Genomic DNA, 24,108 nt, shown 5'->3' on the forward strand with positions numbered 1-24,108 from the left:
TATTCCCATGTCATTTCAGTTCAATGATTACAAGTAACAAATTCTGATCAATCAATCTTACTCTTTCATTGCTTGTTTCCATATCCCACTTGATCCAATAACTTTGGTTAGGATAAAGTTAATCATTTGGCCTATTTTCGTATGGATTCTGATTTTTTTTTTTTTTTTGGTAGTTTCCTCTAACATATTGAATATGATAAGAGGATAGTTTGGTCAAGTTTGGTGCTATAATTCAGCAACCATAATAATTGTAATACCACATCTCAGTAATAATTGAAGAAAATGCAGATTTTGTTCTGCTGGATTCTGGCTGTGAGAAGCTTTGGAAACCTTTTTGCCCTGTAAGGGTTAAAAAGAAGAAAAGAACCCTAACTTCCTGTAAACTTATAACTCACAAGAGGGCTAAAGAGCCGGTGAGAATCTGTCATGGTGAGTAAAGACTGCAGAATCTACAAGATTTTATACAATATCATACTCTATTGACCCCTTTCAGACGTACTATAAAACATATTCCACCTCTCATTTCAGCTAGCCAAAGAGCAGCTTTTCGGCTCGACCTTCATCTCCCCCAACGCTTCGCCTGTTGCAGTGATCCAGTTGAACGAGGTGATGGATCAGGGCTTTCTGAGACTTCCAGATGGGTCGACAAATGATTTGGAAAACCTCTTTCACCGGGCTGCTCTGGAGAATCCGCTGTGCCTAAGAAAGGAGAGAGATCATAGTCGAACAGAGAGGCGAGAAGGTTAGAATATGACAATATGTTATGGTAACCCTGCATTTGATATATTCAGAAAATTTTAGAATGGTGAATGTACCAAATAGAGTCGTAATAGATGGTCTCTTGGTCTTGTTAGGCTTTTTCCTCATCTCAGCTGCAAGTAAAGATTGAAGCATTTATTAGTTGGTTTTGTGGGTTTTAAGAAACTTCCACAGGTGGATAATGGTTCATATGAAAGAGAATAACATAACCATACATGTCAAAATGATAGGAAGAAAATTGTACATAAATATTAACAGTACTGATATATTACTAACATGGGACTGCTCTATACTCATTTCTGACTGAATGGCTAAATTTAATGAAAAGCAAGTTGAGACATACTGATGCCAGACAAGTGGTGTTCGTTAACAATTTCAAAATTCTTGTATGTATAACCAACAAAGTTCACATCCTTGGGCGAAAGCATCTGCAGAACAACAAATGCTTAAATCAGTCACTACAGAAAAAAAAAAGTTTGAGAAGAAACAGTGGTGATAAGATCCCATAGCCGCAGTTTAAGAGTAAGACAACATAAATATCCTGAAGCAAGCATTAAAATAAAAGCATGAAAAAAAATCACTCATCAAACAGGTTCTCTGAATACCTTTCATGCACTTTAACTAATCTCACAGAACAACCTCTTGACTCTATTATATTTGGTTGCCAAGGAAATTTACAAGGCGATCACTCTGATTTGAACCTATTTCCTCGAATCCCTTTATTCTTTTTGTTGGCCCCAACCACTAGGGCAACTTAGAGTGGTTTAGGTTTTTTATATTATAAACAAATTAAATTTCATAACAATTTTTTAATATCATTCTTAAACAACACTATTAACTTCATGCAATGCTAGATGAAGATAAATCTAAAACCCCAATTACCAACCAATATTACCCTTGCCCATTGAAACGCCACAATGCGATCGCATAAGCAAATATAATTTCGTAAATAGATCATGGAAGAAAGAATAACTATGCTTGTAACCATCAATGTCAATTAAAACGTGGTAATCTCAAATTTACATAATTGATGATGAAAATGAATTTTCACAAGAATCACATTTCATCAACATTCCTAGGACATTGTTACTATTATTAGATTTTGAAAATATTAATGGAAATAATATGTCGATGGAAATTAAATTCCATGCTAATAATGCCCGTCAGATAAATTCCTACAACCTTTTTAGAATTAGTGACAAATGCAAAAGAAACTTGAGACACTTCAACTAAACAATTAAATATGTTAAGATTTTCTCATTTTCAACACGTCGAGACTACAACAGCCAGCAACATACCAGATCAATAATGCAATAAGTAAAACGGAAGAGTTAATAGCTTTGCGGAGCAACAAATCACAGACTTGCCTTTCTCCCAGAACCCGATTTTGATGCAGTTTGACCTGGCACACCCAGCTGCGTAATACAAGAATCCACAATTCGATGAATAATATAAAATTAATGCTAAAATATAATTCTTCTAAAAAACCATAAATACTAAAGGTAACTCGAGTAGCCTTGATCATATGGAAAAAACGACCATTTTCCAATTGTTGAACAGTCAAAACAAAGGTAACCTTTTATGGAAATATCAAGTCAATTCAAGTTTTACTCTTAATTAGAAGGGCCCAAAGGTCGTCAGATATTCAGGATGGATCCTGAATCCGATTCCCATGAAATTTGAGTCACTAGTCTCAACCTCCCAGCAAGCAGAATTCTATAACGATTTTGAAGAGCTGTGTTCTTTTTAAGTTTTTACATAAAAATTATGTGCACAACAAACCAGTTGATCGCAAGATATCTATTCTTATAGATGTCCATATAGCATGTGAAAATCTTCATTTCAAATAATTGTTATTTATATTGTTTAGACAACAATTTAAATTACATCATCATAACACTGAAGGAAGGAAAAAAATTTGGAACATAAAATGTAAACATATAACAAGATAACTGTTTTGATATATATCACATATTTGACTACTTGCTAAAAATTATGCGATTGTCATACAGATAGTTTAGTCAAGGAAATTATAATTGGCATGTGTACAAAAGAAAAATGACAATGTTTATACCTCTTCAAACTTCTCAAAATTTTGAGTATCTAACTCATCATGGATCTCCGGGGTGATGACAGCTTCCATTTGATATAATTTATCCCATTGTATACCTTTAAACCATGGGTGCGCCTAACAAAAGACGCTTGTTGAGCCATATATTCAATGAAATGAATAAATTGAAAAGAGTAAGGTATTTATATGCTAACCTTAATTTCTTTTGCTCCTTTGGTTCCAATTCTTTGCTCGACATTGCATAGAAGTTTGCAAATAAGATCTTTAGCCTCAATAGAAAGCTTTGCTTCCGATGGGAATCTCAGATGCGTTCTCCAGTTAATAATCTGCAGAGCATAACAACCATTTGTTGGATAATGTACTTAAATCAGCAGTTAGCAGTACCATTATTCATTCCATAACCCCGAAATATTTTAACCTTGAGGATCTGGAAAAAAATAAGACCATACAGAACATGTATTTAAACCATTTTTCAGTACCGAATCCAGACAAGTAGTAAGAAATCTGTATGCCTATTTACAGTCACTTTCTCTTTACCTTCCTACATGTAGACATCGGATCATCAGAATAGAAAGGTGGAAATCCCACGAGCATTTCATACATAATTGCGCCTAGGGACCACCTGAAAGAAACTTGTTACAATTTGATATAGAATCATATTATAAAGATGTTTCACAAGAAAAAAAAATATACCAGTCACACTCCATTCCATATCCTTTCCTCAATAACACTTCTGGGGCAATATAGTCTGGAGTTCCAACAGCTGAATAGGCCTAAAAGCAACACATTATCTAAAATGAAAAGAATATAATAAAAATTGCTCCACTATGAAACTTATACACATATATGCACTTGTCAATCCGAGCATAGCTCCATGGACAAGGTAGCTATTATCATCTCAAAGGTCGAGATCGATTCGATTTCCTACCCCACAATTGTTGAATTAAAAAGACACACATATGCACATACATATAAAGGTAGAACGAGAAGAGTCATACAAAATTATAAACATTAGCACATGGATTAAATGGCATATTCGTTTAAACTAAAATGAAAATGATTACAGCAAAACTAACAGGATCCCACAGGGGAACTTATATGTTTCCACAATTATGTCCCTAATCAGCTTAGGGGGTATAGGATCTTGGGGTGAATCAATCGACTCATGATCAAGTAAACTTCGGTTGTGTTTCTTTTTGCCATTATATTTCTAAGACACAGAAGCATCCTAGCTAAGTTCAAACTTCGCAATAATTAATCTCCTAACCTTATTTGTAATAATTGGGGTGCTTTCATTTCTCCATTGTAGAATTTCTTCTTCTTTGCATTTTTTTCCTTTTTCTTTTTCTTTTTCTCTTATTTACTCTTTCGAGAATTTGTATCTTTGAACAATTTTTGTTTCTTTACATATGAAAAGTTTGAAAAGTTTCGTTTCTTGTTCAGGAGAAAAAGAAAAAAATAATAATAAATAAAACATCCTAGCCGACAATTTTGAACAGAAATCAAATTGTATTGCTACAAAAACCTGCAATAACCAGAAATGTAAATCAGATATTACACAATAAAATCTTGTGAATAAGAATAGATCCTGGCCATGAAGAAAATGGTCAACACCCAAAATCTCCACAAAGTATAAAATAATGATACATATTGCCTTAAAATTTGTCGAGCATTTTGTTGTTGCTTCCATCACCCAACAGAATTTTATTTTATAACATACATAACCAACTTGCAACTTTGCACCATATAAAGAAATGAAACTGTGAGTGAGTGAGAGAGAGAGAAAGAACAAACCAACGTTCGTCTGTTCTTCTGCCAATGTAACAATTGTTCTTGCTGTGTCCGTTTTGATACAGAGAGTGAACCAAACTGATTATCATTTTCCATGGAAGATCTGACATTCTTCCCCGTTACATTTTCTTGCTCAGTGAGATTAGGGAAACTACTAGACTCCAAGGGTTTACACAACCCAAAATCTGAGAGTTTAATGTGGCCATAACGATCAAGCAGTAAATTGTCAGGCTTGATGTCTCTAAAAAGCAGAGGAAGTTCATATTACTTAAATAAATTCAAAAAAAATATTTAATTGACAGTTTCTATAAGTTCTGAAAAATGAATTCAAAAAAGCTTATATGAGAAGAAAGAGAGGGATAAGAAGCATAACACGTGATTCAGCAAGAATTTTAAGCAAGCAATCTAGTGCAAGAACGCAAATGTCCAGAAAAGATTGGAGTTTGATGGAAAAACACATGTTTTTTACCTGATTATTACCAGAGATTTGAATTAAACTATTCTATTGGATATTCTCATTTAAAATGGAGAGAAAACTTTAATCCGAGATATACAGAAAATTTGCAACTGCAACTGAGCCCCAATTAGGTATTGCTTCAATCATGCAACAACAAATCTTCTGATACCTACCAGCTCTTTAGCTAAAAAAGCTGCAGTTGAATTACTGTCAAGGCCAGTTTTTCAGAGAAACAAACGCTTAATCCTTTTATTATAGGCATCAAACATGGCTCATCAATACTAAGCCATACTATGTTCTTTCCAGCACTTCCTGAACAAAAAAGTAAGAAAACTATATAGGTTTCTCTTTTAATGGTTTTCTGAGGACAAGAATAACTTCAAAAGATTGCAGCAGCAACCAAAAAGTGGTTTCAATAGTTTCAGATATACATTAACATCACATGAGAACAACTACGGTTAGTGAGGATCAAATGAAGCTTGATAAAAAACCATGACATAAGGAAGCTATAAAAGTTTTTAAAACGAAGAAGAAGAAGACATGAAACCTGTGAATGTAATTATGCTTGTGAATGGACTCTATAGCAAGGACTGTTTCCCCAACGTAAAATCTAGCCTCATCCTCCGACAAGGTGTCCTTGCGCATTAACAGGGTCATCATATCACCTCCGGGAAGATATTGCATTATAAGATACAAAAAATCTTCATCCTGAAAGGAGCAGTATAACTTCACAATGTAGGCACTGTCAACCTCTGCTAGAAGATTTCTTTCAGCTTTGACATGTTCCACCTACAAAAAATATTTATATAATTAAATACATGAGTCAAATCCAATATCTGCAGATTTAAACGAGACTTATTCCATCTTTCTCTTCTTTTAATTTTATTTGCTTTCCCTTAGGACCTGACAAGATAACCAATCCAAGCCCTACTTAAAGCACATTGCATTGTACTTATGTGAATACCACAAAGTGTAAGATTGTTATTCTTAATGCAAAAATCCATCCTGAATTCCTATGTCTACTAAATCAAAATGGAGACTTTTTGCAAACCATTTAGCATATGGTCACAAGATTGAAGTAGATGCTCCAAGATGCTCTGTATTAGTTAGTGACCACTTGGTTGAACCTAGTAGACAATTTACCGCTATGCCCCAGCTAAGAGAAAATCATCTTTCTACAAGTTATATGACCTACATAGTTCATCAAACCTATGGTGGGATAACTATAAAGGATTCTACAAGAGAATCCAATTTCTCATACGTTTTTAACAGAGTGGTAAGTTCTTCACCACCCAGCTCAGATCACGTGTAGTGGTATACTATACACAAGCCGGTTTGAAATTCAGAAGGAAGAATTAGCATTAAATAGAATATGTGAAACTACATTAAACCATCATGAATCCAATTTAGGGCATCAAGGTTTCAGAAATACCTGGCCTCTGCGAAGCATCTCAGATTTCTTAAGCTTCTTCATTGCATACACGTGACCCGTGGCTTTTTCTCTACAAAGTCTAACCTGCAAAACAACGTGGAAAAATAACCATCATACAAAGATCCTGGGTATGTAAATTTATGTGTTTCTATCAGTGAATCGTGATATAAGGAAATTAGGCAACAAACAACAAGTGATGATAAAGTGAACTATACATAAACAGTGCTGGGGACTTAAAGTTCAAATAACGTGACAAAGTCATTTGCAACAAACCTCCCCAAATGCACCCCTTCCTATAATTGTCAAAAGTTCAAAGTCACCAACGCCCATTTTATGTCTACGAAGACGCATGTATTCTGTCTCCTTCTGTTCTAAATATTTAAGCACGTTCATTTGGTCTTCTGCAGAAACATCCGCATCAGCAAGCCTCCTCTCCAACACCCAACGTCTGTAAATGATGAAAGTATGATTAAAACAAGGCAACAAAAGTCTATATTAGCACTAAAAAGAGATACTTCAATTCCAGGGCCAAATATGTTAGCAATATTAGAACCGACCAAATAGCTATTCTGATGATTTCCTAATATTTAAAACTTAGTATTAAAGTCGCTTCAATATTATTGGTACAAAAGTAACTTTTAAATAATCCACTGGAAGGATAGAAAGATTATACTTTTTAAGTCAGTCGAGAAAACAGATAATCCCACATGTAGATGCATAAATTTACATATATGACTATGACCTGGGCACATATGGTATTCTAAATATTATATTTCTCAATCTCAGAGAGAACCATCAACTGTAACCAGATTATTTATAGAAAAAAATATACCTCTCCTTGCGATCTTGCAATGACTTCATTTGAGATTTGTAATGGTTTTCAATATATTGCTTGGCAACCTCAACTTTCTCTTTCGTTGCACTTGAAGGTACATCTTGAACCTCACTGTCATTTTCAGTTTCCTTCTTTACTTTATGATGGAACTTCTGAAACCAACTCCTTGCTGAATCCATAATAAATCTCTTAATCACAGTCGGGCATTATTCTTTTCCACCTGTTTATATAAAGAAATTATGCAAACTTGTAAACGTAGCATACAAGATTAATCATTGCTTTATAATATTGAAAAGGATAAAGTACCAAAAAGAGAAAAATTCTGCCGAGAGAAACTGAGCAATACAAAAGACATTTCTCACATGAAATAGATTGAGAATTCAGAAGCCATCCCTATATCACCTCCCTCCCACATAGCACTAAAACCCGCAAGAACAATAGATGATCAATAAAAAATTACTATTAACACTATATTCTGTAAATTTTACTTGGATCCACCACATTCTTCTTCCCCCACCCTCCAGCCCTGTAGTAAGTATCAAAGAAACCCATCACTTTCTCGCAAGGGAGAGTAAGGATGCGAGATAAGTTCAGACTCAATTAGTCGTTTACAAACAACCAGAACATGAATTAAACAAATAAAATTAGATTTATATCCTTAGAAGTTAGAACTCATATAGCTCCATGATACATATTAATTAGATTTTCTTATAAACTTTAGCACTAAAAAGAATAGATCCTCCAAAATCAATTTATATTGATCACAAGCTCCCATGATTAAGATTAGCCATATATTTCTCCTACAAAAAAAATATTTCAAGAAAACGTTTAAACGGAATAGGCAAACAGCTAGTAGTAACAAAAATGATAGAATCAACGATGCCCCTTCAAAATTAGAAAATAGTAATAACAATTCCGATGAACGTCTCCCACTAGGTATAATCAGACATAAACCAAAATAACAAACCATCCCAAAAACGTAAATAAAAATAAAAATAATTACTTACCCACATCCCGAAACAGAAGGAAAAAAGAAAAGAAAAGAAAAGAAAAGAACCTGTGTGAAGAAGATGACCAAAAAAGAACTGTTGACCGTCGAAACCGCAATCCGAGTCTCTCTCTCTTTGTATTCGTTGCAGCAGGTGATCTTCTTTTTCCATAAAAGTGAACAAAAATAAAAAAGTAGGAACGGATAAAGTATGGAATCGCAATGAAAAATTGATTAGTCTAATCAGGAATGGACAAAAGAATGAGATAAGTGGTGGTAAATTCTTAAGTAGGAAGGATTCCCCGGTATTAAATTATAATTGAATTGAATTGCGGATAATTAAATTAAACATGGAGACGGAGGAACTCACAATGACAATGAAAATGACGTTGACATTAAAGTTGGTGACTGGTGAAGTCCAACCGCCACCGGCACCGGAGAATGGCGTAGACGATACAGAAAGTGCCGGCACGTGCCCCCTACCAAACCGGCTGCGGCCGGCGACGTGCGTGCGTGCGTGCGTGCGACCACGTCCAGTCCGGCTGTGCATCTCCACCGCCCACGTGTTTCCCCCCTCCCCCTTTCAAGCCGCGTCCCAAAAATTTTATTTCCATTACATAATTGATATATCTGAGGATACCATATAATATAACAAGTATTGTAATTTTTTCATTTATTTAATTGCGATTTTTTACCTTTTAAGAAAACTCACTAATTTAATTAAAGGCAATTTTTGTACGAAATTAAGTTTGATTGATGGCTACTACAAATCTTAAATTTTTCCTAGCTTACAAATCTCAATATGAAAAATCAGCTTTAATATCGATTTAGTCACATGCTTATCAATTTTGTACAAAATATATGTTTTATATAATTTATTCTACACGTCTATCTCAAACCTTTAAACATAAGTCTATCATAAGATCCTTTAAAAAAAATAAAAATAACTATTATAACGTAACAATTGTCATGCGTTATAAGACTTGAGTTCGATATTACAATATTTTTTTTGTATTTAAGTTGAAGTTTGATGAAGTTGAAAGTTTATGGTAGATGTTGATACACTCCAAATTTAAGATAAAATTTTATGTTAAATTACAAATTTATTTCCAAGTTGTATCGGATAAGTACTTAAACTTAAAAGTACTCTAAATTAAAAGGTATAATTCATTTGATAATTATTTTATTTTCTTTATTTACGTTGGTTAATCTTAGTTTATATAAATATTATCTCTACGTGTTTCTTTTATTTGTTATTTACTTTTTAAAAGTTTCAAATTATGTGGTGTAATATTCTTTAAAATTAAAAATTAATAAATAAAAAAGAAAAAGCAACAATAACAACTAACTTTTTTGTTATGGTAAATCAATTGCATAAAAATTGGAAAAAGAAGGAAGGTTAGTTTTAGAATAATAAATCAAACATTACTTTATGAATTTTCAGCCTTCAATTATGCAAATGTTAGACAACAAGAAAACAAGTTATTGTTATTTTCTGCCATTAACAGCTTTTGACGACAATATTTGAATGTAAGACTTAAATATAACTTTTCAAAACTTCATAAAATCAATTATAACGAGCTTTATACGTTTTTCCAATTTTAAATTTTATTACTTATTTAAAATGTAACATTGTTTTTTTTTCTGTAGTAATTACTTTATTTAAATAATAGACGATAATAAAGTTGGGCAACAATTTATTATTATTTATTTATGGACGAAACGACACGGGATGATTAAATATTTGAATTTGAATATTAAAAAATGCCTTTGCGTACTAAAAAAAAATAGTATTTTGCCTTTTACTTTTTACATGGTCCTTGTCAAAAGAAATGGTCATAAATGGCAAACTTTTTAACTTAAAAATATAAGATTCATATTAATTCAAGATCCTTACCTTCTCAACTAAATTCAATCATATTTTTTAAATAATTATGTGTTTTGCTATAACTTCTATTGGGACAAAAAATTATAGGCTCTTTAATGACAAACCATTCGAAACAATTGAAATTGGATTATACTTTTAAAATTTTTATTGGTTAAAAAATATATTTGTCCCGTGTACTTTGATTAAAGTAACGATTCAGTTTCTTAACTTTAGTTTGTAACGATTTAGTCCATGTACCTCAAATTAGTCGTACCGTTCAAATTTGTTAACAATTTAGTCTCTACTATGAAAAATCTTATCAAAATTAAGTGTCAATTTTTATAATACAACGATTTAGTCTTTGTAACTTATAAACATATTTTAGAACCTCATTGGTCTATCAATCTATATATATAATAAATTTAACAAAAAAAATAACAATAGAGACTAAATCGTTGTCAACTTTAAACTACGAAAACCAAATTGTTACATATTAATGAGGACTAAACTGTTATGAATTTAAAGTTACATACACTAAATTATTATAAAATTCATGGACTAAATTGTCAGTGGAATGAAAGTTTTTGGACTAAAAGAAAACCTAATTATTGTACTGTTTTATATAGGAATCCAGTCTTAAACCAAAAATCTGCGAGCTCCCAATTTTAGTTGTCTACATGATAGTCAAAATCCTGCGTCAGTCCATGCCTACATTTTAATTATATAAATAAAATAATTATCCAATTTTTATAACAAGGTCAAATACAGTTGCGATGAACACAATGTTAATAAAAATTAGGGAATTTTTATTATCTTGGGACAATTTGAAAACATGTCAATTGCAAAATAGAACTGCAGTCATTTACAAAAAAAAAAAAAAAAAAAAAATTAAAAGCTGGGCCAAATCGAGCAGGTCCAGATAATTGGGCTTTACTGGACAGCGAAGCCGGCCCAGATAAGGAAGACTCAAATCGTAGGATGGGAGGACAGCACGCTAATAAGTAAATTGATGTTTGTTCCAATCGATCCCAATAAGCTGGAATAGCTCAGTTGGTTAGAGCGTGTGGCTGTTAACCACAAGGTCGGAGGTTCAAGCCCTCCTTCTAGCGTTTTTTTACAAAAACCAAACCTTTATACGGTTATTTAATAATCTATATTAAAATTGTGATTTAAATTTTGGGATAATGATAAATGAGATTTTCCAACCCATATTTTCTCTCTCTTTACACAAAAAAAATGAATTACGAAAAGCAATAAACAAAAAGTAGGAAAAAAGCTGGAGGGTCGAGAATGTAGATTTTTCCGATACATATTTATTTCTTTTTATTTTCTCCAAAAATGAATTACAATAAGTAATAAACAAATAGGAAAAAGAACAGGGTAGAAATGGAAAAGATTATGAGAAGTGATATTCTCCAACAAATTTTTTTTTTTTGTTCAATAAAATTATTTACCAGAAGCAATAAACAAAACAAAAAATAAAATAAAATAAAACGTTAAAAGGGGGTACAAATGAAAATAAAATATTGTAAGAGATAATAAAGAAAAATTTTAAATAAAATAACATTAAAAATTTTACATAATTAAATTTTAAGATTCAAAAAGTTGTTTGATGGGTCTAGGGGATAACACTAGCAATGCAGAGGTTCAATTGAACTTGCAGAGGCACTTTATACGAGGGATAACATTAACAATTGAGGTTGGAATCCAACCTCTTCAGTATAAAATCAATTCCAAAGTTGGTGAAATATTAGAGAAAGCTGTAAGTGGCCACGAGGGAATCTCACCCATGGGACGGAAGCAACATTAAATCGTAAAGTACACTTCAATTCATGCAATGAGACAACAACGTTCGTGAGTCGAAAAATACTCATCATGATTCATAGGTTGGGAGAGTCAAATATGCGCTGACTAACTCTTTGGGAGAGTTGATTTGTTTTTTAAAAGTAATATTTTGACCAATTAAATTGTGCTCATATTAACAAATACAGTGAAATAAATAAATAGTAAGTTTAAAATTGAGGCCAAACTACCTCCATGTGTGTCTATATATATATATAAAAGACATTCACGTAGACAAATAATCATAAATATTTGAGGATAGTCACGAACTTTTTAGTTGGGAATATATATCTCAACTAATGACTTGAGTTATACTGAAGTTTTCAATTCAAGTTATATAGTTATAAATTAGGTGTGGAATAATTTGAATGGTGACGACATAAAGTATGGGCATTAATTCTAAAATAAAATAAAATCTCCCAACCCACCTTGATTTGCTTCATAAAGGCAGGACCAGCTGGGCTTGTTCTTCTTTTTTAATGGACCATATCTCACCAACTGCCCTCTACCCTCTACCCTCTACTAACTGCTTCAATATCCTTCACAAAGATTATGAACCCTGCATGAAACTTATTATTATTATTTGTTTTTAATATTAAACAAAATTTAATTGTCTATTGGTTGAATTAATAAAGTGTAATTATCTCAGTATTTCTTTTAGTTCAAATTAAAAATGCATTACTTTACAAAATAAATTTTAGGTTGAGAGTATTTTTAAAATGAGTTTTAAAAATGGTAATGTTTCCCCAATTATATGGTTAAAAATATCTCTTTTCCTCGAAATATTATTTTTAAAAAATGGGATATATTTGGAATATTTGACTTCATACATTTCAATTTGTTAATATGCAAATTCAGCTATATCTTAAAATTTATAAAATAAAATAAAAATGATCATTTAAAAGATTAATCTTACACTAAAATTTTAGCAGATAATCATAAATTTTGATTTTGTTAGTGCGAGTACAGGTGACACGTACGTCAACTCTCAAACTCAGATGAATTTTAAATCAATTGAGCTTACAATTTGAAAATAGAATATTGTGTCAATGCGTGGTGTTCGACTACATGTCCATCTTAAAACTTAAATTAGAACTTAATTTGAGTTAGTGTGGAACCGAATTTAGTTAGTTAGATTGTGTATAGATTGAGTATTTTGTGAATAATAGAGAATGTTTTTATAAGGGAATCAAAAAATGTTATACACTACCATTTTGGTGTTCTAGTTTTCTTGCTAATAACCGATAGATATTTCATGCTGTCGTATCCACATTCCACGATTAGAAATGAGCATGAACTCATCCTAAAGGGAGTTAAGGAGATTTGACCCAATTGCTTTTTATCTGAGTTAAATTGATACACTGCGACACTTTTTCAATTTTATGAAATTTCAAATTTTATATTTACCTTTTACACCGACACCACTGGAGGAAAGAAAGATATGAAGAAGAAGATCGTACAAACTTACAAATATGTGAAAATAAATCACGAAAATCAAAACAGGTTTAAATAAATTAATTAAAACACATAAAACGAAAAATTATTTTAGCGAGAGAAGAAAAAAGGAGTAGAGAGATAGATGCATAAAATAATGATGAATAAGTTGAGAAATGTAAGAATAGACATGAATATGATAGCACTTATTTTAATGCATATTAAAGAGATAGGACAATTAATATCTATTTTTATTTTTGTTAAAGAAAAAAGCCCATTTTCTTCCAAGGCAATGATTACTTCTGTAAATCGAATCCCGAAAATAGTAGCCTCACAAATGCCTTTTATCTTTCATTTTTGTTTTATCTCATCTGTTTGTTTAAAATACCAAAATTCCCAAAAATGAAAAAAAAAAAAAAAAAAGAACCCCCCATTTTTCTTGCATATTATTAGCCTATCCATAATGGCAGCCTTTGGTGGACTTAGTCTAATATTCTAATCATAAATAAACTTTACGTGTATTTCTAATTATGAAAGATACAAATAAATATGATAAATTCTAATTTAATTTTAGTGGTTTAAATATTTTATTTTAATTCTATCACTAGGATAAAATTTTCAGCATTTTATATCATGTGTTCTGAGTTAGAACTACTTCTTTTAATATCAAATTAAATAGATGGTAGACATAAAGATCTTACGTTACGTTATGAAAAATTAATGGTAAGGATTAAAGTAAATATTTGTGAGACTTCGCATAGTAAGTTCAATAATCAAAATAAAATAAACATTAAAGCTGAGGGCCTTAATCTTTATACTGTTAAATTATTTTTATCTTCAAAAATATTTTATAAATATTCATTCGGATTTATCGTTAAAATCTTGACCTAGATAGAAAATTTTATTATATTAAATTTAATATAAGGGGGAGGACGGGGCAATGATGGAAATGTGTAGCACTATTAAAATAATAAATGTTAAGATGGAGAATAAAATACAATATTTGAAGGATCCTCCACCGCAAACTTTGTGACCAAAAAGGGGTTATAATTAAAAGAAATAATACAATTATGATATAATATAAGGTTATAAATTGAATGAATATGTGTGGATATAAAAAGATGTCTGCAAACTAAGTGACACACACAGCTCCGTAGAAACTTGCTCTGAGTGGATTTTCTTTTGTCAATCTACAATAATGGAAACCATTATTTCTATATTAAAGACCCACTTTTTTAATTTTTGAGAAAATATTGCTATTATTATATATTTCTTCCACTTTAGTTTTGATTAAAATAAATTCATCGATAAAACGAGGGAATTTACAATAAATGTAGTTTAATTAATATAATGAAGTGGACATGCTCATAATATATAATACATCCCTAATTTATAATAAATAACTAAAATATTTGTCATATTTTTAAATCTGCGACATCCTTTTGGGTCTTGTAAATATGGTAAAATATTGGTTTTCTATTTTTTTTAGTTATTTCGATTTTACCTTTCAAATTTTACGGTATATCAATGGTATATTAAATCAAATGTATGAATGATACATCAAATTGAGTATATAATAGTATAGTCGATCAACATTCATATAGTTAGTATATCAATACTCATAATCATATATATTAGTTTTATCGATTTTCTTAAGTAGTATAACAAATCATATATATCAATGGTATAGCATTCATACCAAGCATAGAATACAAACATTTAGATTATAAAATACATACATTTCATTAAAATATGTAAATAACACAACATAATTTAATTTAATAAAACAATATTTGTGGAGTATCACGAGACTTTTTTTCGATTTCCAGCACGTTCTAATAGTAGTTTGTGGAATAACAAGTATAATTAAAATTTATAAATAAAAGATACGAATTTTGAAATAATAAGTGAAGTTTTTTTGTTTGATAAGAAAGAATTAGGTTTACTAATATTGCAGGATTCAGGATACGGAAAAACTCTCAATTAGAAATTCGAAAAAGGGTTAAAGGCTTTTTGATAATCACAACCGAGTTAATTATATAAACAACAAATAGAGACCGCAATTTGCAAAGGGGGTAACTGAACCAAAATAGTTACTAATTTTAGGGTTCGAAGTGATAATTAATTAAACAAGTTGAGGTATCAATAATAATCCACCGGAGAAATGTTGTAATTAAGTCTGGTGGGATGGAAATTAAATTATAATTAATTAGAATACAACAAATAAAACAAAAAGGAGGAGAAATAATCAATGAAGGTCGAGGTGGTGGCGGAGGGGCTTGTTAGTGGTAGTGTTAGTGTTAGCGTTACGGCCGCGCTTCTTCTTCTTGTCGTAAGCGATTCCTCTGGCCTTGGCCTGCGACTCTCTGACGTCCCTCAAGTAGAGCCTGATCGCCCGCGTGGCGAAGGGGTTGGTGTCGGAGGGGCCGCCGTTCTCCTCGAAGGCGGCGCGGAGGCGGCCTATGAGGGCGTCGAGGCTGCCCCAGGCCTGGCGGAGAGGGCAGGGGCAGGGCGCCGGCGGGTGGGGCTGCCCGAAGAAGGGGCAGCACGGCGCGTGGACCTTGGTCTTCCCGAATTGGTCCAGGTAGCGGAGGAACTCCAGAATGTGGGCCCCGCTGCACCGCGACAGCGTCAACGGAGGGCGGTGGTTTCTCAGGTACTGCCCGAACGTGTTCCAGTCCCGCCGCTTCTGCGACTCGTACCTGCTCAGAGGTGCCGGCGGTGGCGATAGTGGATCATAGTGATTGTCGGAGCAGACGGCCATATTTTTTAGGAGGAGAGAATTAATGGTGGCTGTGAAGGAGTAGGGGCCGAAGAATATATAAAGAGAGGGCCTATCGAAACACAACCACGTCAACCAAACGAGGCAACTCATAGAAAGTTTTAATATCATTTCCATACGTCATATCTCTTTTTTCCTTTGTTTTATTTCTAAATTCCTTTCACCTCCTATGCCTCCCTCCAATAATTTTCACACTTTTGTTTTTCTTTTCAGGACAAAGATTGTGAGTTTCCAAGAAGAAGTTAGTTGTCTTTTATTAAGTTCATGTTAACAATTTTTACACTTTTATTTCTTAAATATTGACAAAAAAAAAAATATATTTCACTCTTAACTTTTGAATGGGTTTATAGCATCTAAAAAGTGTCTCATACGTTGAGAGCTGAAATCTTAATTTTGTGTTTAATATAAGGACGTCATGACATATTTGGACTTTATTGAGTGCAAGGTATTTATCATGTTCTAACCTTTCAACTTCGTGTAATATGTTCATGCATATTCTTTAAATGTCTAATAAACTAAGTATCTATTAAATACAAATTTAAAAATTTCAAGAATTGGATTAGATACTTTTAAACTTTATGGATGTATTAGATATAAATTAGATCTAAATTTAAAGATGGCAGGATACAAATTTAAGTCAAAGTAATACCATTTTGAAAATTCATCACTAAACTTGTGGTTTAATTATTTTTAATTATTGGAACAGAGGTAATTAAGAGGTTTTAAAATAATGTGTCCGGATATTTTTGTGTTGGCGGGTTTTCTCCTCACTTCAAAAACGGTTATTTTTTTAACGATCCTTATTTTAGTTTTATATTTTGAAAATAAGGTGCTTACTAACAAATTTGTAAGTTTTATAATTTTTTTAGTACATCAGAACTCCCAGCTCTTCAAATCTAACAAATTTATTCAACTTTTTATAAATAACAAATCAATTAAGTATTATAACATATTCAGAAGCACGCCTTAAAACTTAAAAATAAGGTAGTATTATTTTATTTATTCGTTTAAACAATTAATTTTACTTAAAAAAAATTAACACTTTTCAGTTTTCACTATTACATGCCATTAAAAAAGATAAATATATTAGTAATTTTAGCGATCGATAGATGAAATCAATGATATTCTCTCAATTTTAAACAAATGTTTTGTCACATTAAAACACTTTGATAAGTTAGGATAATTTTAAATTAGTTGAGAAAAATATCCTATTCAAATAATTTATAATCTAATTTATTGCAATTTTATTACTATATTATAAAAGTGTAACTAATTAAATTAACAACTTTTTTTTTCCTAAGGAAGTGATTAAAACTAACATCAACTACTTACATTATGATATTTTGTATGATTGCTGTAAAGTGAGGGAGGAAGAGAAACACTGTATTCTTTGTTCTCTTTTTTTTTTTTCTTGTTTTTTTCTCAAAGCATTCACTCAATTAGATTCCTTACTAATCTATCTCTCAAATCACACTACACTACTTTCTCTTTTTCTTACTTTTACTTTTTTGTTCTCATGCCTCCTTGTCTCAAATTTCTTTTTATTTTTCTTCGGTCCCAGATTATATATTTTAGTGGAATCAGAGTCAGCCACGTGGACCATTTACATGAAAAACACGTATCTTGACTTCAACTCGAACAATCAAAGACGTGGTGAGTAACTAACCCATTGAAAGCACTACTCGACACCAACATAAAAATACGAATAACACCAATATTAAATCTAATGAAAGTAAAAAATGAAGCGATTGCATATGACAAGTTCAACACTTCGTAATTAAGCTTCCCTATAGAATGCAGCTCACTTCCTTTCAAATATACGCCATTTCTGTGTAATCTAACGAAGGTTGACCTGACACCAGGTTGGCTAAGTACTAACCGTACCTTACCTTTACCTTACCTTCAGAGTGAACTGCATATGCAACGTTATGTTTACGGATTATTGTTGGATCCACCCATAAATCTTACCTTCAGAGTGAACTGCATATGCAACGTTATGTTTACGGATTATTGTTGGATCCACCCATAAATCTGCATCAACATTGTATATTATCCCTTGTATATATTTTTTCCAATGCATGGGCCATAAATCAATAATCAATAAATAAATTTAAAGAAGCTAAATTAAGAAAAAAGATCTAACATTTACAATAATTAGTCAATTAAAATGATTTCAATTAAAAAACTATATTGGGATAATTCTGTAGTTTGATTTTTTTTTTTTTTTTTTGGAAGTCGTATCATGGTCGCTGAGACTCGAGAGAGATATTCTAAGAGGAATTCCCGAAAAAGATAAACAGAAGCAGACGGAAAAGACCCGTTGGAGAAGAAAAATGGAAGGGGGGTTCTTAAATTGGGACATAACAAGGCATAAAAAGCACCATTTTTCGCCGGTGAGAGCTGAGAAAGAAGAAACAAAGCAATTTTTCCTCTGCCGTGGAATCGTGGTGGATGTGACTACTAAGCTTTCCGTGGCAGATCGATGGGATGGAAATTGCTCCAAAATTTCCACAATTACAGGTCACATCACATGAATTTCTAACTCGCTTTACTGTTCATTTCGTATCATCTCCTTCTCCACACAATTAATTACCAACCCTAACAATTTTCCCTCTCTTGTCCCCCAATTTTTCTTTCTTTTCCAACCCTGTTTCTCAAATCATGTGATTTCTAGTTATAGGCCATGAACAAAACATGAATCATGAATGTTTACATTACTGTTTTTACAATACATGTGGCCGTATTTCTGTGATGTGAGGAAGAAGTAATCTCTCATAATCCTTGAGGATCAAAGATGGTGTTTGTAAGAGCAAAGAAAGAAGGTGAATTGAATTTTCAAGAGAGTAGTTAGGCTTAGAATTCATACTATCAATGTAGTACACCAGACATTTAATATCTTGACATACAGTGGTACTATATGGTACCAGACATTGGTCTTTTCTCGTCTGAATCAGCAGCAGAAATTACCAAATCATGTGCGCCCAAGATGAAATTTTTAGAAAACGTTGGATGTAAAGAGGTGGGGGATGGTGGGCTAGGGCTAAGAGGTTAAAAGAAAATGAGGGAGTAAGGTAAGATAGAAATAGAATAGGGTGGTGTGCGGTGGAGACTTTTTTTGAATTGTTTATGGGGTTGGCAGAGTTGCTGGTTTGTCTGCCTCTTTTGTAGTTTGGCGCCCAAGATGGGGTAAATACAGGCAATGTTAGGTCTTTTCTGTATGTCAAATCTTCCAGTCCATTCTTATTTCCCTTTTCTCCACTGCTTTAGATTTTATCAATCATCCAAATCCACCCCCCTCTCATCATTTTCTGGATCGCTGAATTCGCTTCTTTTCTTTTTTCTTTTTACTTTGCTTTGTTTTATGATCTTTTTTGTAAGAGAGTGTTGATCTTTTCAAGAAAAATACATAAAGGTTGTTTGAGAGATGTTTTTTGAACTTCTTTCTTGCTTTATAGATTAACATAAATTAGGAAAAGTATGTGTAGACTGTAGACAGATAACTTAACGAGTGACTATTTTTAGAATAATTTAAGGTGATGTAATTTGAACCATTTGTTTGTGGATTGTGATTTCAAATTATCACAATCATAGCTACCAGTTTTCATAGCTACCAGTTTTGAAACAAACGCTCTTCCCAAACATGCCACCAGCAATTTAATCTTACTGTAATATCTTGAACATGCCCTCAAAATCGTTTCCTAAACAGAAAATAAAAACCTGTTTTCTTCTTATTGAACCATTTCTAAAACTTAGAAATCAAGGTTAACCTGAGAAAAAATCTCATAACTAAGAAACTCTGTTTCCAACAAAGACCACGTTTGAGATCTTAGTCAAACACACAATTTACATAAACATAATAAAATTATCTTGCTCCCTCTGGCAGTCTGCCACGTTCTCTTTCTGTAGGACCCTGCCTGTTTTGGAGGAGCTTGCTTCATGAAGGGAGGAGGAAGGATGGCAGAGGACAAAAAATATAGTTGACTTAAGGCCTGTCTAATGGGTCATACCAAATCTTCCCTGGCTTCCCCAGCAGCTCTAAGTTTCAAAATCGAAAACCTCCCTCACATGTGAAAGAAGGCACACCACCCTCACACTTGGTGTGATGAATGTACTGCTAGAATGCTTGCTTGCTGCTTACCGAGATAGTAAACCAAAACCAACTGAATTTCCATTTGCCCTGTCCTATGACTTTCACTTTTTGTTCAGAAGGTTGGCCAAGTTACGCAGATCCTCAAAGGCATGCATTGTTTCTGCATCGAAACCCCCTGCAAACTGCAACCGGGAAAGGCAAAACAATCAGTAATAATCCTTGTTTTTGCTTAAGAAAAGTGCAGTGAATGAAATGCTACCTGATGAATCCTAAAGGCAAATCTCACTCCTTGAAGAAGCATGTAATCCATTGCAGGATCTTTCTCTGATGCAGCCTTTGACTGAAGTTCCATTGCTACTCTCTTCATGTACATCTTTGCCAACTTCACTGAACCCAACTTTATCTATAACATAAAGTTCAATTTTGGTTTGTTCATCAAATGCATCATAGATTACGGTTGTTATTAAGAAACTATCCCAGCAATGACAATACTGCATTCTTTTCAACCCTTAAAAGTGCTTTTACAGAGGCTTACGAGATAAGTTGTGAAGTTTTACCTTGCTTATGATCCCATTGTCAAGCATCCAATCAGTGGGAATTTGAAATTCTTTGCAGTTCCGCATCAATGATTCTCTTATCCGGAGAAGGTTATAAATGCTACGTTCCATCCTGATTGCAAAAAGACATATTTTTATCATAATTGATTCAAAGAAAGCAAGCAAATTCAAGAATATGTGAAGTTTCAGATTCTTACTTCTCTGATAAAGCAACCATTTTTTTCAGAGCTATGTCACAAGGCAATCTGGGATCATCTTTGTAGGCTGAGATTTCACACTCCAATTTTTTTAAATCCCTGTACCCAAAGGCTGCTTCTCGCAATGCGTCTGCCTTTCTCTCTGGCCAATCAAAGTGCTTTAGAACTGCCCTTTCGTCCACCTTCAAAAATATTAATCTATCAGAACAAAATAATTTATTCCTAATGTATTGTACACCTTCATATGATTGTCATCCTTGCTTTTCTTTTACGTGCAAATTCTTCTTATTATGTTTAAATCAAATGCACCAAGTTTAAGAGAGAGGAATACCAGAAAGCAAAGTTCATCGTCAAGCCACTTGACAAAAGCCACTATATCTTCAATATCCAGATAAACTGCATTGTTGACCTCTCTTATCAGTGAATTTACAAACTCTCCCTGGGTTTCAATATCTGCCTTTATCTGCAAAAGTATGAAAAAAACATTATTCATGTCTTTCTGGTTAAAGAGCCACAATCAACTTGGAAGTTGATCTGATCGAGTGCTTACAGCAAGCAAATGAGATGATCGATTCTCAATTTCTCCAATCATGCTACTCCGGACATTTGAAACATCTGGAACATTGCATATGGCACCATTGGAGGAATCCTTCCTAGAATCTCTCTTCATCAGTGAATGGTAGAATTCAACCACTTGTGGAGCTCTCTGTACCATTCCCATGGCGCTCCTCACAGCGAACTTTGGAAGAGGAGGGGGCGGAGGTGGGGGCAGAGGTGGTGGGACTTGAGCTCTGTTTTCCTCTTTAGGTTCACTTGAAATGGAGCAAGAAGGCCTCGGCGGGGGATTTGGTATGCGCAATGCTCGTTTCTCCACGTCTAAAGAGGCAAGACTCCTGCTAATTTCATGACAATTTTCCAAAATATGTGGTCTTTGACTCACGCCCAAATCATATTTCTGAGTGGAAAGAGGGTCTGCTTCCTTTTCCATCTCTTTTGCACATATAAAGCCATCAGATTGCCTCCTCTTGTTTGGTTCCAATTCTTCGGGCCAGCCTTTTGCTCCGCTAATGGAGTGTCTTCTTCTGGGGCTTCTTCCTTCCTCCGCATCAGCCCAATTTTTGTCTACTAAAACACCATAATCCGAGCAATCTAAATTAGACAGATCCTCATCAGTAATGGGCCATTTCTTCAACTTTTTAATAAGATTTATCCTCTTAGCACTGTTATAATCCATGTACTCCTTCTGGCTAGATAATGAACCAACGGATTCACTGCTCCTCTCGGTTGCCTGAGGGCTGGATAGGTTATCAGAACTTGCCGAGGGGCACGAATTACGGAGCTCATTCCTTAAACATGAATTGACCCACCTAAGATATGCAAGTTCTTCAACCTCATTCAATCTGCTCATCTGTAGACCTTCAACTTGCTTGCACAAATCTTCATTAGTGTGTCTTAGCAAAGATGCTTCTGCTTTGATCTTAGCAATAGCTTCACTCTAGTAATCAATCAGGTAAATGTTAATTTGTGGTATTGTGAAACAGAGCAATAACTTCACTCTATTAATCAATCAGGTAAATGTTAATTTGTGGTATTGTGAAACAGAGCAATAACTTCACTCTATTAATCAATCAGGTAAATGCTAATTTGTGGTATTGTGAAACAGAGTAAAAACTTTGACCAAAGATCTTATTAAATGTTACCTCGGAATTCTTTGCAAGAGAAGCTAGCTCAGATTCCACCGAAGAAAGCCTGCAAGCGAGGTTCCTCTTCTGAAGCTGGAGTTCCTTATTCAAACGTCTCAACTCAACAACTTCCACTTCTACGTTTTGAGGTGCAGTCTGCGGCTCCTCTTGCTTCTCAGAAATTGATGGTAAAGCCACCAATTGTTCGGACAGAACTCTTCTATCTTCTTCCAATAGACTAACTTTCTGAGTAAGACAGTCTATTTCTGCTTTCTTCTCCTCAAGTTCCCTTTCAAGTTCATAATTTCTAGCATTTCGCTTAAGCTCTGCTAGTTCGTTCTGAAGTTCGAATTCTCTCTGCTTGGATTCGTGGAGCAGACTTCTGAGTTGATCGAGCTCTACGAACAAATCCCGAGAAGATTGTCTGCGGTGATGGGTCTGATACGAGTGTGGATGAACTTGAGCAGGATTTGCAGAGCATGACAAATCCCCAATCAGTGATCGCTTGATGCGAGAATGTGAAGGAACAAATTTGTCCTTCTGATTTGCCAAGTCCGAACTCGTAAGTGGCGCCTTCTTGGGCTGGAGATTGCTCTGAGTCTGAGCTTTGGTTTTCTTGTCTGTGGAGAAACCTTTCACAATATTAGAACCCCAGGAAGAAGCCGCCCTCAATTTCGAGCCCCCATTCCCAGTATTTCCTTTCGCATTCTGATTTTGACACTTGGGATTCTGATTTTGATCGGCAAACCTCGACGATTTGCCTCTGCTTTCTGATGGGTTCTCCTCCTTCATTCTGTATGAACCACCTTAAAAGGAAACCAAAATCGTCCCGTTGGAGAAACTGCCAATGCAAGTAGAATTTCACGACAACCTCTCCAGTTCCATGTCCAAGATACAAACATGAAACATGGGTACGAAACAAAGCTCAGCTCAAATGAAGGGAGGGTGAGCGGGGTTTGTTTTTTGAAAAAAAGAAGCTTCGAACAGTGAGGTGGAGCCAATGAGCGCAGATTATGCCGGCCGGAGAAGGTGTTGTATGTGGGAGCAACTAATTGAGAGCTCCAAATCCAAGAAACATAGGGGACTGGGATTGGGAGAAAAGGTGGCAGCTTTCTCTTTATGGCTTTAGTTTTGAATTTTTGAAATTTGAATTTTGTGCGTCCGTTGGGTAGTACGAGGGAGGGAGGGCAACGGTCATATTATTTCTCTCTCTCTCTCTGGTTTTGGACTTTCTTTATTTAAACTCCACATTAATTTCCAATTTTATAGTTGACCATCAACAGTTAGTTAGTTCTTACGCCTTGTTTTGGACGTATTTAATGAA

At 33.6% G+C, this 24,108-nt stretch overlaps 3 protein-coding genes, 1 long non-coding RNA gene and 1 other non-coding gene across 7 annotated transcripts; 2 read left to right on the forward strand and 3 right to left on the reverse strand.

Moving 5' to 3' along the window:
- Positions 1 to 208: 208 nt before the first annotated feature.
- Positions 209 to 8,597, reverse strand: LOC111015745 (uncharacterized). 3 transcript variants are annotated; one of them, XM_022290866.2, is made up of 14 exons: positions 8,403 to 8,597; positions 7,343 to 7,565; positions 6,784 to 6,958; positions 6,511 to 6,594; positions 5,626 to 5,867; positions 4,625 to 4,862; positions 3,524 to 3,603; positions 3,368 to 3,452; positions 3,025 to 3,156; positions 2,834 to 2,947; positions 2,127 to 2,174; positions 1,103 to 1,187; positions 816 to 872; positions 209 to 699 (listed from the first exon to the last, which is right to left on the reverse strand). In XM_022290866.2, the coding sequence occupies exons 2-14, from the start codon at positions 7,522 to 7,524 to the stop codon at positions 560 to 562; spliced, it is 1,662 nt and encodes a 553-aa protein (XP_022146558.1). In that variant the 5' UTR covers positions 7,525 to 7,565; positions 8,403 to 8,597; the 3' UTR covers positions 209 to 559. The 3 variants fall into 3 exon arrangements, with proteins under 3 accessions (XP_022146558.1, XP_087977022.1, XP_087977020.1); XM_088120896.1 differs by lacking the exon at positions 8,403 to 8,597 and adding an exon at positions 7,834 to 8,246; XM_088120894.1 differs by lacking the exon at positions 8,403 to 8,597 and adding an exon at positions 7,708 to 8,246.
- Positions 8,598 to 11,235: 2,638 nt separating this feature from the next.
- Positions 11,236 to 11,309, forward strand: TRNAN-GUU (transfer RNA asparagine (anticodon GUU)). Its single transcript has one exon. It is a non-coding gene; the product is annotated as a tRNA-Asn (tRNA).
- Positions 11,310 to 15,556: 4,247 nt separating this feature from the next.
- Positions 15,557 to 16,299, reverse strand: LOC111015811 (protein LIGHT-DEPENDENT SHORT HYPOCOTYLS 4). Its single transcript, XM_022290971.2, has one exon. It carries the CDS (start codon positions 16,238 to 16,240, stop codon positions 15,725 to 15,727), a length of 516 nt encoding a protein of 171 aa, XP_022146663.1. The 5' UTR covers positions 16,241 to 16,299; the 3' UTR covers positions 15,557 to 15,724.
- Positions 16,300 to 18,470: 2,171 nt separating this feature from the next.
- Positions 18,471 to 20,854, forward strand: LOC148213476 (uncharacterized). The gene is made up of 2 exons (XR_015789805.1): positions 18,471 to 18,778; positions 20,142 to 20,854. It is a non-coding gene; the product is annotated as an uncharacterized LOC148213476 (long non-coding RNA).
- Positions 20,393 to 23,576, reverse strand: LOC111015744 (protein CHUP1, chloroplastic). The gene is made up of 7 exons (XM_022290865.2): positions 22,803 to 23,576; positions 21,653 to 22,597; positions 21,434 to 21,565; positions 21,103 to 21,284; positions 20,906 to 21,017; positions 20,608 to 20,751; positions 20,393 to 20,530 (listed from the first exon to the last, which is right to left on the reverse strand). The coding sequence occupies exons 1-7, from the start codon at positions 23,574 to 23,576 to the stop codon at positions 20,450 to 20,452; spliced, it is 2,370 nt and encodes a 789-aa protein (XP_022146557.1). The 3' UTR covers positions 20,393 to 20,449.
- Between the last annotated feature and the right edge of the window lie 532 nt (positions 23,577 to 24,108).

This window comes from Momordica charantia (assembly GCF_013281855.1).
Source record: "Momordica charantia cultivar OHB3-1 chromosome 1 unlocalized genomic scaffold, Mcharantia_2.0 BLBB01000001.1, whole genome shotgun sequence".
NCBI lineage: Eukaryota > Viridiplantae > Streptophyta > Magnoliopsida > Cucurbitales > Cucurbitaceae > Momordica > Momordica charantia.